The sequence below is a fragment of the Anolis sagrei genome, chromosome 2 (genome assembly GCF_037176765.1).
Source record: "Anolis sagrei isolate rAnoSag1 chromosome 2, rAnoSag1.mat, whole genome shotgun sequence".
Lineage (NCBI taxonomy): Eukaryota > Metazoa > Chordata > Lepidosauria > Squamata > Dactyloidae > Anolis > Anolis sagrei.
The window spans coordinates 178,108,900-178,126,651 of NC_090022.1; the positions used below are offsets into that span (position 1 = coordinate 178,108,900).

The 17,752-nt window shown below is 43.4% G+C and overlaps 1 protein-coding gene across 3 annotated transcripts in view; it reads left to right on the top strand.

The window, feature by feature from the left end:
• Positions 1 to 17,752, top strand: part of PLXNB3 (plexin B3) — a 147,550-nt gene that overhangs the window by 110,587 nt on the left and 19,211 nt on the right. For all 3 annotated transcript variants that reach the window (XM_060763154.2, XM_060763153.2, XM_060763152.2), the window contains exons 21-30: positions 1,128 to 1,276; positions 1,419 to 1,519; positions 2,474 to 2,691; positions 3,276 to 3,454; positions 4,233 to 4,299; positions 8,359 to 8,680; positions 10,028 to 10,131; positions 11,409 to 11,496; positions 14,435 to 14,604; positions 17,359 to 17,519. In XM_060763154.2, coding sequence (XP_060619137.2) covers positions 1,128 to 1,276; positions 1,419 to 1,519; positions 2,474 to 2,691; positions 3,276 to 3,454; positions 4,233 to 4,299; positions 8,359 to 8,680; positions 10,028 to 10,131; positions 11,409 to 11,496; positions 14,435 to 14,604; positions 17,359 to 17,519 — 1,559 coding nt within the window. The remainder of the gene's footprint in view (positions 1 to 1,127; positions 1,277 to 1,418; positions 1,520 to 2,473; positions 2,692 to 3,275; positions 3,455 to 4,232; positions 4,300 to 8,358; positions 8,681 to 10,027; positions 10,132 to 11,408; positions 11,497 to 14,434; positions 14,605 to 17,358; positions 17,520 to 17,752) is intronic.

The following is a 17,752-nucleotide window of genomic DNA, read 5'->3' on the forward strand; positions in this document are numbered from 1 at the left end:
ATGGGCCATCCAGTCCAACCGCCTGCCAAGAAGCAGGAATATTGCATTCAAATCACCCCTGACAGATGGCCATCCAGCCTCTGTTTAAAAGCTTCCAAAGAAGGAGCCTCCACCACACTCCGGGACAGAAAGTTCCACTGCTGAACGGCTCTCACAGTCAGGAAGTTCTTCCTCATGTTCAGATGGAATCTCCTTTCTTGTAGTTTGAAGCCATTGTTCTGCGTCCTAGTCTCCAGGGAAGCAGAAAACAAGCTTGCTCCCTCCTCCCTGTGACTTCCTCTCACATATTTATACATGGCTATCATATCTCCTCTCAGCCTTCTCTTCTTCAGGCTAAACATGCCCAGCTCTTTAAGCCGCTCCTCATAGGGCTTGTTCTCCAGACCCTTGATCATTTTAGTCGCCCTCCTCTGGACACATTCCAGCTTGTCGATACCTCTCTTCAATTGTGGTGCCCAGAATTGGACACAATATTCCAGGTGTGGTCTAACCAAGGCGGAATAGAGGGGTAGCATTACTTCCCTAGATCTAGACACTATGCTCCTATAATCTGTGACTAATCAAATCAGGAAAAATCAAACACATAAATGTATGTGGAAGCTCCTGCCCTATACAGATAGTTTTCAGGTCTGACATCTTCTCTCAGGTATGACTGGATTTTAGCAACAGTTGATTATTTAGGTCCTATCTACACTGCCATATAATCTAGGTTCTGGCAGTGCAGACTCACATAATCCAGTTCAAAGCAGGTAATCCGGATTTAGAAACTGGATGATATGGTAGTGGGGATCCAGCTTTAGCAGCCTTTCCCTACATGAAGTGCATGAGATTATGAGTTCTGTAGTCCAAACAATTATGGAGAGTGCTAGATTGGAGAAGAGTGAATTTAGATGAACATAGAGAAAGATAGTTAGGAGTCCAGTTCTTCAGCTGTATATAGTATGTTTTAGGTGACCATTTAGCCCCTTCTCACCACCTTTCATGCCTCAGGTGAAGTGTGCTTTGGCTCCCAAATTCTCAATAGATCTCTAAGCTTTAACATGCTGTAAACTTTTTTATTTTCTGCCTCGTGCAATATATGTACCTCTTTAGAATGCATCTTCTATGTTCTCATTGTTGATACACAGGTCCAGATGGGAAACTTGCGCCTGGATCTTGGCCGAGTTCGCTATGACACAGAGCCACCATCTCGATTTCCACCGGAAGCCCAAATTGGTTTAGGTGTGGGAGCAGCAGTACTGGCTTTCGTTGTGTTACTTCTTATCCTGATGTACAGGTAACAATGAAGTGTGATGATTAGTTGATGGGGAGGCAATATGTGTGCAGAGGAAGCAAGTAGCCCTGCTTCCTTCCTCATCACTGCTTCTGCAAAAGCTGTATTTTCTTTTTCTTCCCTATCTTCTATACCCTCTGGGCAGACGCAAGAGCAAGCAGGCTTTGCGGGACTACAAAAAGGTGCTGGTACAACTTGAAAACATGGAAATCAGTGTCGGGGATCAGTGCCGCAAAGAATTCACTGGTATGAAAGGGGAAGCAATTGTGTGTTGTGGGTGGTGGTGGAGTTGTATTGCTTTTTTTCAACTTGGGAAGCCCTGCGTGTGTTGGATCAAAGCCTTTAATATCCCTAGCGGTCTAGCTACAATGGGGGATGTTATATTCCAAAAGTCCCCTCTTGGAAATAATAATAATAATAATAATAATAATAATAATAATAATAATAAATAAAAAACTTTATTTATATACCATTCCATCTCCCCGAGGGGACTCAGAGCAGTTCCCAGGTAACATCACAAAACATACAAAGTAAAAACAACATAACCATAAGATTAACAAAACAAAATATAAACATAAAAATAAAACCACAGGGGCAGAAACTGTGACAACTGGGAAACCTGTGATATTCCAGATATTATTATTTTTTGTCGTGTCAGGAGCAAGTCGCTTCTGGTGTGAGAGAATTGGCCGTCTGCAAGGATGTTGCCCAGGGGACGCCTGGATGATTTGATGTAGGAGGCTTCTCTCATGTCCCCGCATGGGGAGCTGGAGCTGATAGAGGGAGCTCATCCGCCTCTCCCCGGATTCAAACCTGCGACCTGTCGGTCTTCAGTCCTGCCGGCACAGGGGTTTAACCCACTGCGCCACCGGGGGCTCCTATTCCAGATATTGATGAAGTATTATTCCTGTGGTTCCTCACCAGTGGTCAGAGTAGACGGGGAAGAACTCGCCAATTTTTCAAGAAACATAGGTTCACCCAGCTCTAACATAAAAGGAGCTCCTTATGGGGATTTCAGAAGCGTATTTGCTAATGTATGAAGCAGCTATGTTTTGACAGTTTTTTTTACTCAGATTTTCTTTTTGTTTGTTTGTATGGATAACTAAACATTGCTCACTGACATATTTCGTCTTCTTTGCCCTTGTCTTCTTTTGCCTTGTTCATCCTTTCTCTCCCACAAATCCCTTCTGCTGGTTTCAGATCTCATGACAGAAATGACTGATTTAAGTGGGGAACTGGAGGGCTCAGGGATCCCCTTCCTGGACTACAACACCTACACCCAGCGTGTCTTCTTCCCGGCTCAGGGGGATGTGCCACTGCGACGTGTGTTGGACCTGCCAGAAGGACGCCGTGCCACAGTGGAGCAGGGCCTAGGGCAGCTCTCCAATTTGCTGAACAGCAAAGTCTTCCTGCTGACGGTAGGTATTTGTGGGTTTGGCTTTTGCAGGTTCGATTATCCATGGATTGGATTAATGTGTTCTTTATGGAGAAATCTAGAGCCTCCAGGGTGACCCTGTAGTCAGCCTCTGCCAGAAGTTAGCCCTGTAGGATCTAGAGATTCCTAATGAAGTGCTGTCTCATGTTTAAAAAATACGTTATTTCCACTTTTGTAGGGATTCTTTGCCCCTAACCCCACAAAAATTGACTCGTATATTTGTTTATTGAATTTATATACTGCTTTTATCACCCCTGTGGGGACTCAAAGCAGTTCACAACATAATCCCTGGTGAAATGCAATGCCTTACACATAAAAACATCACATATCAAATGTGATGACATATTACACATCAAATTATCCACACATAAGAAAAGATTAAAACTATTGTCGTAGAAGAGACACCATAAATGCATGGGCTGTCTCATAAATGCATGGGCTGTCCCATAAATGCATGGGCCCCAAGTTGTCCTTCCAGCCTGGGAAAAGAGTGGTATTGAACTGGTGGCTCTAGTGTAGGACAGGGATCATGGCAAAGGAGGTAACAATCCTTTCCTGTCTCCGCAGTTAATCCGAACACTGGAAGCCCAACCTACCTTCTCACAGCGAGATCGATGTCATGCAGCATCACTCCTCTCGTTGGCTCTTCACGGGCGCCTGGAGTACCTGACGGACATCATGCAAACTCTGCTGAGTGACCTTGCTGCTCACTGTGTCTCCCGCAATCCTAAACTCATGCTCCGCAGGTAAGCCTAGTCACAGGAAACTGTGTGCCTGCACTGAAAAGGGACAGAGGAATGAATGTAAGATGGGGAATGGTGCCCTTTTATCAAGACATATCCAAGTTGTTCCATGCTTAAGTTTTAATAATGCTGTATTTACTTGGTTTTACCTGGTTTTTAGTTATGCAGGTGTTAGTCCGTGCAGTATCTTATGTAGTATTTTAAGAGTGTATCTCATCATTGATATACATAGCATTTTAATGATTTATATAGGAGTAGCTCTCCCCTGCCACGTGTTACTGTGGCCCAGTCTGGTGAGCTGGAAAATAAAGTAACGAGAAAGTGTTGGTTTCTAATATATAATTTCTTTATGCTTGTGGGTAAACAGTACTTCTTGTTGTTTCTTTGTCAGTGTTGATTTAGAGATTGTCTGGTTTGCCTACTCTGGAACCTATTATTGTCCTTCTTTAGGGATCCCTTTCAAATCTGTGATATTATATCTGTCATATACATGTGTGTGTGAATCATATATATCTATCTATATATGGCCGGATGGCTCTTTGTCAGGAAGGCTTTGTTTATGATTTCTTGCCCTGGTGAAGGGAGGTGGACTGGATGGCCTTTAGGCAGCATTTCTCAACCTGGGGGTCGGGACAGAGTTCAGAAGGGGTGTCAGGAAAGCTTACTATATGCTATATTGGAGTGACAGGGTGAAAACCAAGACTAGGGGGAAGCCTTGGGAAGAGGGAAGACTGGGAAGTCTTTGGAGTAATTGTGCTTATGCTCCATAACTATTCTGCAGGACGGAGACTATGGTGGAGAAACTGCTGACCAACTGGATGTCCATCTGTCTCTACTCATACCTCAGGGTAAGTGGTGCAGCTTCTCCAGAGTTGTAGTTTTCCCAAGTGCTTACTTCAGACAAGTTGCTTTCAAAGCCATATTTCTTAATAAATATATAAATAAATAGAAATGAGTGACCAAGTGGGAAATAGATAATCTTCAGGTGTTGGACTGAAACTCTCATCATCTCATGGTTGTAGGAGAAATGGGAGTTAAAGTCCAGCACTCTGTATAAGATGTCCTTGCTGGAGAAATATAGAACCACATATGTTGTATATATGATACTTGCCATTGTCGCAGCTCAGGATAGATTCACCTTGCTCAGAACAACACCACACTCCAAGGCTGTAGGCTTTGTAGTTTACTGAAGAAAAAGCAAAATCATAAACATAGAAATAAGGTTGCAAAAGTTCAGTAGCCAACACAGAGTCTTAAATGCAAAGGCAGAGTTTCCAAGGTCCAGAGGCAAATAACATGCAGTATAATCCACAAGCATGGGTCAAACAAGAATCTATGGCAGCATTACAAAGTCCCCAGAAGCCAAGATCAAAACCAAAGTCCCAAAGAGCCAAAGCTTTCCCCAAAAGCCGAGGCAATTCCAGAGAAGTTAACATGGTGTAAGCAAAGTTGCACTGACAAAGGATTGACTTCAATCAGATCGTTAAATATGTTTCCCTAGCATGAAAGCATTACGTTGACCTCGAACTTCCCATTTGTTGGCAAGCTGAGCACTTCGGCATACCCTTAATTGCAAACGGTCCTCCCTAATCAAATCTCCATCACCTTCAAGGCCGAATACCTCATTATCCTGGGACTGGTCACCCTGGGAACCGAGAGGCACTGAGCTCCCAGAGGGAGCGGCTGACTCCTCCACCTGCAGCTGTTAAGTTTCAATTAAATCAGGACCTTTATCTAAAACAATATTCCTTTCTCTGGGAAACAGAAATGCCGACTCTTCTTCAGAATCAACACTGTCTGTCTCAACAACAGGGCCATGTTCAGAAATCTGTAACCCATCATCCTCTTGTCCTGAGGAAACTCAGGCTCAGAAAGCTCAGGCTCAAACTGAGCCACAACAGCCACTGTGTTTCTGAAAATGAGGTAAAATTCTAATCCTCACAAATTGTGGCTGTTATCAGGTAGAACTAAATGGCTCTTGGGGTTGCTTCCAGCTCTTGTTTGTGTCATTCTGATTCCTGTGCTCTGTATTTAAGGCCGCTTCTCCACTGCCATATAAAATCCATATTATCTGCTTTGAACTGGATTATATGGCAGTATAGACTCAGATAATCCAGTTCAAAGCAGATAATGTGCATCATCTGTTTTGGAGCCCCCGGTGGCACAGTGGGTTAAACCCCTGTGCCTGCAGGACTGAAGACACAGGTTCAAATCCGGGGAGAGGCGGATAAGCTCCCTCTATCAGCTCCAGCTGCTCATGCGGGGACATGAGAGAAACCTCCCACAAGGATGATAAAAACATCAAATTATCCGGGCGTCCCCTGGGCAACGTCCTTGCAGACGGCCAATTCTCTCACACCAGAAGCGACTTGCAGTTTCTCAAGTAGCTCCTGACATGACAAAAAAAATCATCTGTTTTGATAATCAAGATTGTATGACATTGTAGAAGGGGCCTAAATTGGGAAAGGCAGCAGACAGAGTGGTTGAGGGAAAGGGGCTGGGACATGGAACAAGCCTAGACTTGCACATTTGGGTATTTTAAGCTGACATTGCTGTGCTGCCACTGGTGTTTCCGCTTCTGTTTACTGTTTCTACCTGGTTACATGACTTGCAAAATCTTAAAAGAGATACCTTTGTGTAAAGTTTCCTTGAGTCCCCTCCGAAGTTGAGAAAGGCAGGGTAGAAATGTCAAAAATAAATAAATAACTTTACTACACTGTTGTATACAATGGGACAGTTTGCAGAAGGAGCTTGAATAATCATGTGTGGGTTTTTTCCACACCTGCTTTTCTTCTTACAACATCCTCACCTGTCTGGTAGGTCAAACTGGGAGAGAACAGTTAGCTCAAAGTCAAACTTGTAGATTTTGTGCCAAATGGGAATTCTGAGTTTGGGCCCCGGTAGTTTTGGGGACATCCTTGCCTGTCTCTATCTCTGATGCCCAATAGCCTGTCACATGCATGTTTGTGTCTCCATAGTTTGTGATAGGGCTGCCTCCCATTGCCAGCTAGCTGTTGAATATCCTGCCCACATTGTCTGACACTCTTGAATGTCACAAAGATTCCCATCCCACTGCTTTGGCTGTTTTCATTCTCATTTGTTTTGGTGAAACCACCCACTCACAGCTCTTGAACAGCCAACGGAAATTCAGTAGGAAAACACAAATGTGTTCCCTTTGCTACAGTCGCTGCAATTGCCAGTTTAGCTTTCCTTTTTTTATTTTTGGCTGTTTGCTTTTCACTCATCCCCCCTCACATCCCACTGTTGGAAGTCACCCTTCTAATGCCAATGTTTTGAATACAATTAGGACCATGTTTACTCTAAAAATTAAATCCAATACAAATTGGATGCCATTGTAATACTAGCCAAATAATAATAATAATAATAATAATAATAACAACAACAACAACAACAACAACAACTTTATTTATACCCCCCTCCATCTCCCCCAGAGGGACTCGGGGCAGCTTACATGAGGCCACGCCCATCAATACAATCAACACAATATTACACAAAAGCATAACACAATATAACACAAAGCAGAAACAGAACCAAAAAACATAAAATGCAAAACCAAAATAATAAACAGAACAGCAGTCTAAAATCGGACATTAAACACACAGGAATTACACGGGCAAGGCCAAATTTAAGGATAAATTTTTAAAAATTTAAAACACTGGAAGATTGGGCAATGGAAATTATTGGGGAGAGAGATTCGGATTGAGGAAGGAATTAATTGCACAAGCATAAAATAAAGTGCTTATGAGGTCATTTGTGCAAAGTTTGGTCAGGGAGTGTCTTACACTCAATCATTGAAGGCACTTTGGAATAACCAGGTTTTCAGATTCCTCCTGAAGAGTGCCAGCGTGGGGGCTTGCCTAATCTCTCTGGGGAGTGTATTCCAGAGCCGGGGGGATACCACAGAGAAGGCCCTTTCTCTCGTCCCCACAAGTCGCACTTGCGATGTAGGCCGGAGCGAGAGAAGACCCTCTCAGGAAGATCGAAGTGGTCGTGTGGGTTAGTAGACGGAAATGCGGTCACGCAGGTAGCTGGATCCCAAACCGTTCAGGGCTTTGTAGGTCAAAACCTGCACCTTGAATTGGGCCCGGAAGATAAATGGCAGCCAGTGGAGCTCCTTAAACAGGAGGGTTGACCGCTCCCTGTAATTCGCCCCAGTTAATAGTCTGGCCACCGCCCGTTGGACAAGTTGAAATTTTTGGGCCGTCTTCAAGGGCAGCCCCACATAGAACGTATTACAGTAGTCCAATCTAGAGGTAACTAAGGCGTGGACCACCATGGCCAAATCCGCCTTCACGAGGTATGGTCGCAGCTGGCACACGAGCTTCAATTGTGCAAAGGCCCTCCCAGCCACCGCCAACGCCTGGGCTTCAAGTGTTAGCGTTGAGTCCAGGAGGACACCCAAGCTGCGGACCTGTGACTTCAGGGGGGAGTGCAACCCCATCCAGCACAGGTTACCACCCTATACCCCAATCCGGCTTACGATTGACCAGGAGGACCTCTGTCTTGTCAGGATTTATTCTCAGAAGGAAATGGTGTGACTTGTGTGAGCAAATTAAAAGATTGCATAATTTTTATGATTATTTTTCATCCTGTGCCCTCTTTCTGCTGTAATAGAAGTAGATTGAGGGACAAGCAGAAGGTTTACTGGATTGGGAGCTGAACATAGCAATGGGAAATAGTCCATTGCCATCCATTAGAGCAACAGGCTTGTTTAGGGGATGCAGGAGTAGCTGTAGAGGTGGCTGGCTGAAATGGGGCTCAGAAGAAATGACCTTGGTAGGCTGCTACCTGCGTTCCACTGGAAGCAAATGCCTCACTGTGCCTAATGATGGGATTGAGGGGAGCCTCAGCTTCATTATTATTCATTTCTCTCGCTCTTGATGAAGGAAGTGGCAGGGGAGCCTCTGTATATGCTCTTCCGAGCTATCAAGTACCAGGTGAACAAAGGCCCCGTGGATGCGGTGACCGGCAAAGCCAAAAGGACGCTGAATGATGGGCGGCTCCTGCGTGAGGATGTGGAGTATCGGCCTCTCACCCTGACTGTTCTGGTGCGAGGGGCTGGCCCTGGGGGCGGCTCTGAGACCCAGCGCATCCCAGTCCGCGTCCTCGACACAGACACAATCACCCAAGTGAAGGAGAAGATTTTGGACCAGGTTTACAAGGGCGTGCCTTTCTCCCAGCGCCCCTCCGTGCACTCCCTGGATTTAGGTAAGACCTGCGTCCTGGGGACTCTCATTCTGTTCTCCAGGGCAGTAGTTCTTGCTTTAGATAAGGAAGGATCACCATCTCTTGGGAATGACTCATTCTGTTCTGCTGATCTTTATCTTTTGTCTTTTAATGGATCTGTTTTAAAGGGCTGTAATTGTTTAATAGCATTTTAATACAGGCAACCTTCTACGTTTGTGGTTTGACTTTTGTGGTTTTGATTATTTGAAGATTTGATTGAAATATTATTTCTAGAAATCTCTAGTAGATCAGCGGTTCCCAACCCACTGGTGGGCTACGAGACCTAAATTAAGGTCTGTGACTCTAGATCAGGGGTCCTCAAACTAAGGTCCGAGGGCCGGATACGGCCCTCCAAGGTCATTTACCCGGCCCTTGCTCAGGGTCAACCTAAGTCTGAAATGACCTGAAAGCACACAACAACCACAAAACAATCCTATCTCATCAGCCAAAAACAAGCCCACACTTCCTATTGAAATACTTATAAGTTTATATGTGTTTAAATTGTTCTTCATTTTAATTATTGTATTGTTTTAAGTGTTTTTTGCACTACAAATAAGATATGTGCAGTGTGCGTAGGAATTGATTCATTTTTTCTCAAATTATAATCCGGCCCTCCAACAGTTTGAGGGACTGTGACCTGGCCCTCTGTTTAAAAAGTTTGAGGACCTCTGGTCTAGATGATTAAATATGGTTTTCTGTGTGCGAGCAGATGGCAACTACTGGACGGCATATGTTCTGTATCAGAAACTAGAGCTGATGTGCTCAATCCAATGCAATTTTCTGAATCCCAAATAACCAAACCGAAACTAAAGTTGACCAAAAACTGATTTGTAACCCTCTTGGTACTAATGTTGGAGAGTGGTCCCTGGTCAAAAAAAAAAAAAAAAGGTTGGGAATCACTGCTCTAGATCTTCCATCTCAGTTGAGATGGAAGACATAGAGATTTCTAAAAAGAATATTTTTAGGAAGAATATTTTAACAGTCATGCTGGACATTCCTAGAGATGTTTTCTCTCAGGTTAAAAAAAGTTTTTCAAATATCCAGTTTTTCATTTTCATGTGGACCCTGTGCCTCTAATCCCAGTGAATGTGGAGGGCTGACTCTAATACCTTTGAATATGTTTTCTGCCTCTCTTTTTATAACTGTTTTTATGTAGATTTGTTTTAACTTTTGCAAACTGGGTTGGGGCCTAATATTGGGAAAAGCACAAGATATAAATGAAATTTTATTTCTGTGATAATGAGAGGATTTAGGCTCAGCAACTTTTTGTAGACTGGAGAGAGGATATCAAAATAAGAGGCACTTACTTACCACTTTTCTCTTCCTCAGAGTGGCGATCAGGTGTTGCTGGGCACCTGACACTGTCTGATGAGGACCTGACATCCGTCACACAGAATCAATGGAAGAGGCTCAACACACTTCAGCATTACAAGGTGTCAGATCAGATAATAATAATTATTTATTTATTTATCGTGTCATCCGCAACCAGAACATTGTATTACATTTCTAACAGAACAAAACAAACAAACAGATAGAAAAAAACACAAATTTTGCAAACTTGGTTGCTGATTAAATGTCCTTTGACCAGTATCTGGCCACTTGGAGTGCCTCTAGTGTTGCCGCAAGAAGGTCCTCCATCGTGCATGTGGCAGGGCTCAGGTCGCGTTGCAGCAGTTGGTCAGTGGTTTGCTCTTCTCCACACTCGCATGTCATGGATTCAACATTGTAGCCCCATTTCTTAAGATTGGCTCTGCATCTCATGGTGCCAGAGCGCAGTCTGTTCAGTGCCTTCCAAGTCGCCCAGTCTTCTGTGTGCCCAGGGGGGAGTATCTCATCTGGTATCACCCACGGATTGAGGTGCTGGGTTTGAGCCTGCCACTTTTGAACTCTCGCTTGCTGAGGTGTTCCAGCGAGTGTCTCTGTAGATCTAAGAAAACTATTTCTTGATTTAATCATTGACGTGCTGGCTGATACCCAAACAAGGGATGAGCTGGAGATGCCTCTGCCTTGGTCCTTTCACTATTGGTCCTTTCACCAATAATAATAATAATCGTCATCATCATCTTTATTTATTCCCTGCCACCATCTCCCCGATGGGGACTCGGAGCGGCTTACATGAGGCCAAGATAGATAAGAGTGAATAGGGGAAGGACAAGGGGAAGTGAGGTGATGGTCTACTTGATTAATGAACATTAAAGAATGCCACTGCTGTTGAGCAGGGTGAGACAGCTGCCTCAAATAGCAGGTTATGGATGTATATTTGTTATTTTTACTGTCAGGACAGAGGAGAGGCACTTGTGAGATCTTCTGCCTCAGGTGAAGACATAACTCAGCACTTGTCATTCTGATGTTGGTAGTTTGGGGCTCCGTTTTTGCTCTTCCTTAGGTGGTGATGTATCTTGTGGCATCCCTGGTTGTGATAGAGGTTTTTGGCCTCATGTTTGCCACCCCGAGCCCCCATTGGGGAAATGGTGGCGGGGTATTAAATAAAGATTATTATTATTATTATTATTATTATTATTATTATTATTCTCTGTGCCAAGGGTTTGTTAGGTCAGTTCTTTTTTTCTTTTCCTTCCCAACTTCATTATATGATAGGAAGACTCCTGGTTTTGATTCTCTCATTCAAAGAGTTTCTCTTCATGCCGAGCCTAAATGTACCTGCCTTTTCATTGCTTATTTCCTTCCTTTCCTCTTCTTTACCCTCCAGGTTCCAGATGGGGCCACAGTTGGCCTCATCCCTCGTCTTCACAACGACATCTCCCAAGGCACAGGGCAGAGTTTCTTCTCTGGAGAAAGTAAGTATCTCTGCCTGTCTCTTGTCCTAGGAACCTTGTTGTCTTGTGGAAAGGCTCATCCTCCCATTTCTCTTATCTTTGCCTTTTAGATTCTCTCAATGCGGTATTTCCCAGCTTCATCCACAGCTTAGAATTGGGAATACCCATCTTTCTTATTCTGGAGTAGGATAGTAAGCAAAATCTACATTTGTTATAGTTTTCAACACCCTATTTTTCTGTGTTAGATGATTGCAAAATCTTAAGCTTCTAAGGCACCTTCCACACAGCTGAATAAAATCCTACATTATTTGCTTTGAACTTGAATATATGGCAGTGTGGACTCAGATAACCCAGTTCAAAGCAGACATTGTGGGATATTCTGCTTTGATATTCTGGGTTACATATCTGTGTGGAAGGGTTTTTACTGCTTACCTGTTTTTACATTTTTCTTTGCTCTCATGATGAACATATACTTCCCTGTTGGTTTCTATGGAAACATAGCCTTTGTGAAAGCAATTGAGATTCCTCATCTCAGTAATACTTGTTGTATTCTAGTATAGTCTTGACCTTGATACAGAATCATAGATCCCTGCATTGCAAACATTAATAATTCCTTTTTTGTGATTCTTACTTATCTCGCTTGTTTTCTCAGCAAATGGTCCCCATCAGACACAGCAATCCTCCAGTTCAAACTGATTGAGAGAGGGAGAAATAGTTATCTGATTTAAAAAGAAGATACTGGGGGCCTATTGCCATTGTAGAATTATAGTGTTACTAGCTGTCCCCTGCCACGCATTGCTGGTTATCTCGAAAATAAAATAATGAGAAAGTGTTGGTTTCTAATATATGTAATGCCTTGATGCTTGTGGATAAACAGTACTTGTTGTTTCTTTGTCAGTGTTGATGTGGAGATTGTCTGGTTTGCCTACTCTGGAACATGGAATATATTATTGTCCTTCTTTAGGGGTCCCTTTCAAATCTATGATACTATATCTCTGTGTGTGTGAATCATATATATCTTTATCTATGGCTGGATGGTTCTTTGTCAGGAGGGCTTTGTTTACATTTTCTTGCCCTGGTGAAGGGAGGTGGACTAGATGGCCTTAAGTATTTTCTGTTGGTCATGGAGGTTCTGTGTGGGAAGTTTGCCCCAGTTCTCTCGTTGGTGGGATTCAGAATGTTCTTTGATTGTAGGTGAATTATAAATCCCAGCAACTACAACTCTCAAATGACAAAATGAATTTTTTTGAGTGATGATCACTCCTTGGGTTAGTAGGTGTCTTGTGGCCAAATTTGGCGGCAATTCGTCCATTTGTTTTTGAGTTATGTTAATCCCATAAACAAACATTACATTTTTATTTATATAGATTATGACCCTTTAACTGCCATGTCTCCTTCCTATGGAATCCTAGGACTAGTGGTTTGATCAGAGGCACTAATGTTGTTCCCCATTTGAGAAGTCTAAATGCCCCTCTAAACTGTAGATCCCAGGATCCCATAGGATGTTGCCATGGCAGCTAAAGTGGAAGCATAGCACTATAATTGAGTAGTGCTATGAGCTAACAAGGTCATGCAGCAGCTAAAAAAGCCAATGGGATTTTGGCCTGCATAAATAGGAGCATAGTGTCTAGATCCAGGGAAGTCATGCTACCCCTCTATTCTGCCTTGGTCAGATCACACCTGGAATCATACTGTGTCCAATTCTGGGCACCGCAATTGAAGGGAGATGTTGACAAGCGAGAATGTGTCCAGAGGAGGGCAACCCAAATAATCAAGGGTCTGGAGAACAAGCCCTATGAGGAGTGGCTTAAAGAGCTAGGCATGCTTAGCCTGCAGAAGAGAGGCCTGAGAATAGACATGATGGCCATGTATAAATATGTGAGGGGAATTCATAGGGAGGAGCGAGGAGGCTTGTTTTCTGCTGCCCTGGAGATTAGGATGTGGAACAATGGCTTCAAACTCCAGGAAAGGAGATTCCACCTGATCATTAGGAAGAACTTCCTAATTGTGAGAGCTGTTCATCAGAGGAACTCTCTGCTCAGAAGTATGGCGGAGGCTCCTCCTTTTTTGGAGGTTTTTAAACAGAAGCTGGATGGCCATCTGTCGGGCGTGCTTTGAATGCGATTTTCCTGCTTCTTGGCAGTCGGTTGGTCTGGGTGGCCCACGAGGTCTCTTCCAACTCTATGATTTTATGCGTGTGAAAGGCGCTCTGGGGCTCTAAATACTCCTTTGAACAGGTCTCACCTTTTCCTTCACATTTTTGTTTGCTGCTGCCCTTGGCCAGAATTTATCAGCAGTTTCAATGGCACACAGTAAGAGGGATTGGTCCTCAAGGCTTCCTAATAAGGATTGTGGTGGCCCATCTTCATGTTCTTACAGGTCCTACAGGTTGGAATTCTTATCCGTAATTCCAAAATCCAAAATTGTTCACATGGATAGTTGAGATAGTGACACCTTTGCTTTTCGGTTGTTCAGTGTATTATTTCATTTGTTAGATCCAGGATATGTCTGGAAGGTGTTTAGGAAACTGAAATGACTTTTGTGTTTAAACTTTAGTTTCCTCTCCAAAATATCTCTAACACAGAAAAAAGAAACACATCTAAAATACTGGGTTGTTGTAGGTTTTTTCGGGCTATATGGCCATGGTCTAGAGGCATTCTCTTCTGCCTCTAGACTAGGCATCCCCAAACTGTGGCCCTCCAGCTGTTTGGGCCTTCAACTCCCAGAATTCCTGACAATTGAACAAGCTCGTTAGGGCTTCTGGGAGTTGGAGGCCCAAACAGTTGGAGGGCCACAGTTTGGGGATGCCTGCTCTAGACCATGGCCATATAGCCCGAAAAAAATCTACAACAACCCAGTGATTCCAGCCATGAAAGCCTTCGACAATACACATCTAAAATACTTCTGATCCCAAGCATTTCAGATAAGGAATGCTCAATCTGGATTGTCTTCTTTGCAGATACACCAATGCTAGAGGATGGCGAGGAGGGCGGGGTGCGCCTCTGGCACCTGGTGAAACCCTCTGAAGAACCTGAGCCCACAAAGCAGCAACAAGACCGGCGCAGCAGCCTCCGAGAGCGGGCCAAGGCAATCCCAGAAATCTACCTCACTCGCCTGCTTTCCATGAAGGTAGGGACAGAGCTATCCCCGTTCACACATATCTCCATTCCACAGTAATATAAGTTTTTTAGACACATACCTTTCAGTATCAGTAATAACAAACCAACTTCCCTGGAATGCATCTCATCCATTATAATCAGTCCACCATTGCCTTGCTTAGCTCCAGAACCACGTTGATTGCATTCAGGGTGTGTTTTCAGCTTGCACAAAGGAGGAAATGTTCAAGACCCAGAAATTGAATTAACTTGGAACTCTTGTAAACAAACCCGAGGATATATTGTCTTACTTTGCCTTTCAAAATAATTTTGACAAAATCTCCTGTTGAAGACATGGCAAGCAGAGCAGTCATGGGTTGAGATGAGATATCCCATAATCAAATAAAATACAGAGCTAATGAAAAAATGGACAGTTCTTGCAACGGACAGATATAAACGCAGGGCCATTTAAGGATCTATATTGCTGATAATGCTTTTAAACATGATTATTAATTATCTGGAGTTATGGATAAACAGAAAGGTGGGCAAATTAGCTAATGATATCCAAATAACACACAGAACAGCAACAAACACTAATAGGCTCTCTGAAGAGTGGGAGAACTAACATTAAAATTACAAAGAAGGCAATTATAAAGAAGTACATATTATGCCAGAAAAAACTTAACTTCATGTATACTTTGTTGATTTTTGAACTGATGGGAAAGTATCTTGGGGATTATGGTAAATACCACCGTGAAAATATTGATAGAGTGTGAAATTGCTGTAAAATGCCAAATCTATATCGGGGTCATTAAGGAAACAACCAAACATACTGCCTTTATCATAATGCCTATCTATTACTCTAAAGCAGGGGTCCTCAAACTATAAACCGTGGGCCACATGTGGCCCGCCGAGGGCATTTATCTGGCCCGCATGGCCTGGCCTGGCCTCGCGCAAAGCCCCTCGTCGCTTGCCAGGCCTAATCCCCTTGCCTGCCTCACGCTGCCCGTTGGGCCTGGCAAGCACTGGAAAAATTCCACTTTTTCCTGTTTTAAGATTGATTGCACTGCTTACTACAGACTTGCTACTGCAAGCTAACTCTAAAAGGTTATTGTTTCTCTAATAACTCTCCTTTACCATCCTCTCAATGCTGATGCTACTAAAAACCTTCCATGTTGAAGACAAAGGCTGAGAAAAAAATGGATGCTGGTGTGGCATATAAAGAATTTGTAAAAGGGAGTTACTTTGTTAGAAGCTTTGTTCCACTGAGGTCTGTCTGTGTTTACATACCAGCCTTAGGCCTATTCTTGTAGACGGACATATTTGCAATACGCCCCAGTGCATCCTTAAACTAAATGCACTACAGATTAGGAGCTTGTTCTGAGAGAATTGAAAAGGGCTCAAGTAGGGTATTGACTGCTCCCAAGATAAATTTCACTCCTTGGCATGCATTGTTTGTCTTGTCTGTACCCCATCAACAGTATAGCAGGTTAAAACTTGTTTGAGTTGAACTCGCTTCAGCCTGTGGCCATTAGAGAGGAAGCTTACAGGTCACTGAACTGAAAATTAGGCAAATCAATTCACATTTTTTTACCATTTGTTCCAAAATTTTATTTATTTATTTATTTATTTATTTATTTATTTATTTCGGGTGCTTTTACCCCGCTCTTCTCAACCCCCGAAGGAGGACTCAGGGTGGCTTACAAAAAAAAAAAGGCACAATTCGATGCCTATACAAATTACACATAATATACAAAACCATAGTTAAAAGCAATAATCGCAGTTAAAACAATCAAACAACCAGTACATAACACATCATAGAAAACATCATATAAAACCATTCTCGTGATCAGCGTTTTGTCTTTCAGAGTTCCATAGATCTAATCCATTAATCATTTCCTAGTCATCGTCAAAGTTCTTTCTTTATCTGCCCGATTGTTAGATCTAATCCATTCATCATTTCCTAGTCATCATCAAAGTTCTTTCTTTATCTGCCCGATTGTCCGAATGCCTGGTCCCAGATCCATGTTTTTAGTTTTTTCCTAAAGAAAAGGAGCGATGTTGCAGATCTAATTTCCCCAGGGAGTGAATTCCACAGGTGGGGGGGTCACCACCGAGAAGGCCCTGCTCCTCATCCCCGCCAATCTCACTTGTGATAGAGGAGGGGTCGAGAGCAGGGCCTCCCCAGAAGATCTTAGATTCCGGAGTGGGACGTAGAGGGAGATCCGTTCGGACAGATACACTGGGCCGGAACCGTGTAGGGTTTTGTAGGTCAAAACCAGCACTTTGAATTGTGCTCGGAACTGGATCTGCAGCCAGTGGAGCTGACACAACAGGGGAGTGGTATGTTCCCTGTATGACGCCCCGGTGAGCAGTCTGGCTGCCTCCCGCTGGACTAGTTGGAGTTTCCGAGCAGTCTTCAAAGGCAACCCCACGTAGAGTGCGTTGCAGTAATCTAATCGGGATGTAACAAGAGCGTGGACCACCGTGGCCAGATCCGACTTCTCAAGGTACGGGTGCAGCTGGCCCTAAATGTTTCTTTACCGTGATGTGAACTCGGTAGTACATGTTTAATTAGTTTAAAGTTGTGTCATAGAAGAACACATACACACAGAAAGTCTTTGAAGATAAGCTTTGGGGTGCAAATTATTGGTTGTCTATACAGAAGAGATTACTTGAAGGAGGTCCATGTTAATATCCATAGGAGGGATGCATTGCCACTGAAACTTGTACTTCCTAGAGACCTCATGGATTCTTAACCCCCTTTTCTCCCATTCATCCTCCAAAGGGAACACTACAAAAATTTGTGGACGATGCTTTCCAGGCTGTGCTGAGCGTTAACCGGCCAGTGCCAATTGCTGTCAAGTATCTGTTTGATTTGTTGGATGAGCTGGCGGTGCAACACGGGGTCAGTGAGCCAGAGACACTGCATATCTGGAAAACCAACAGGTAGGATGTGCAAGGCGGACTGAGCCAGGAATGAACAGCAACAGCAGTGAGTTGAAACTTGGGAAATGGCAGGCACCGTTGGGGGGATTTATCACTATTAGGTTTCAAGGGCTAAGAAAGTTACATTTGATATAGAAATGCAAATAGATCATAGCCTAGAAGAGGTTTGATGGTTTGGAAGTTATCTGTATTTTTCCCTTTTTATTTTTGTTGTGTGTAGCCATAGCTAGTTA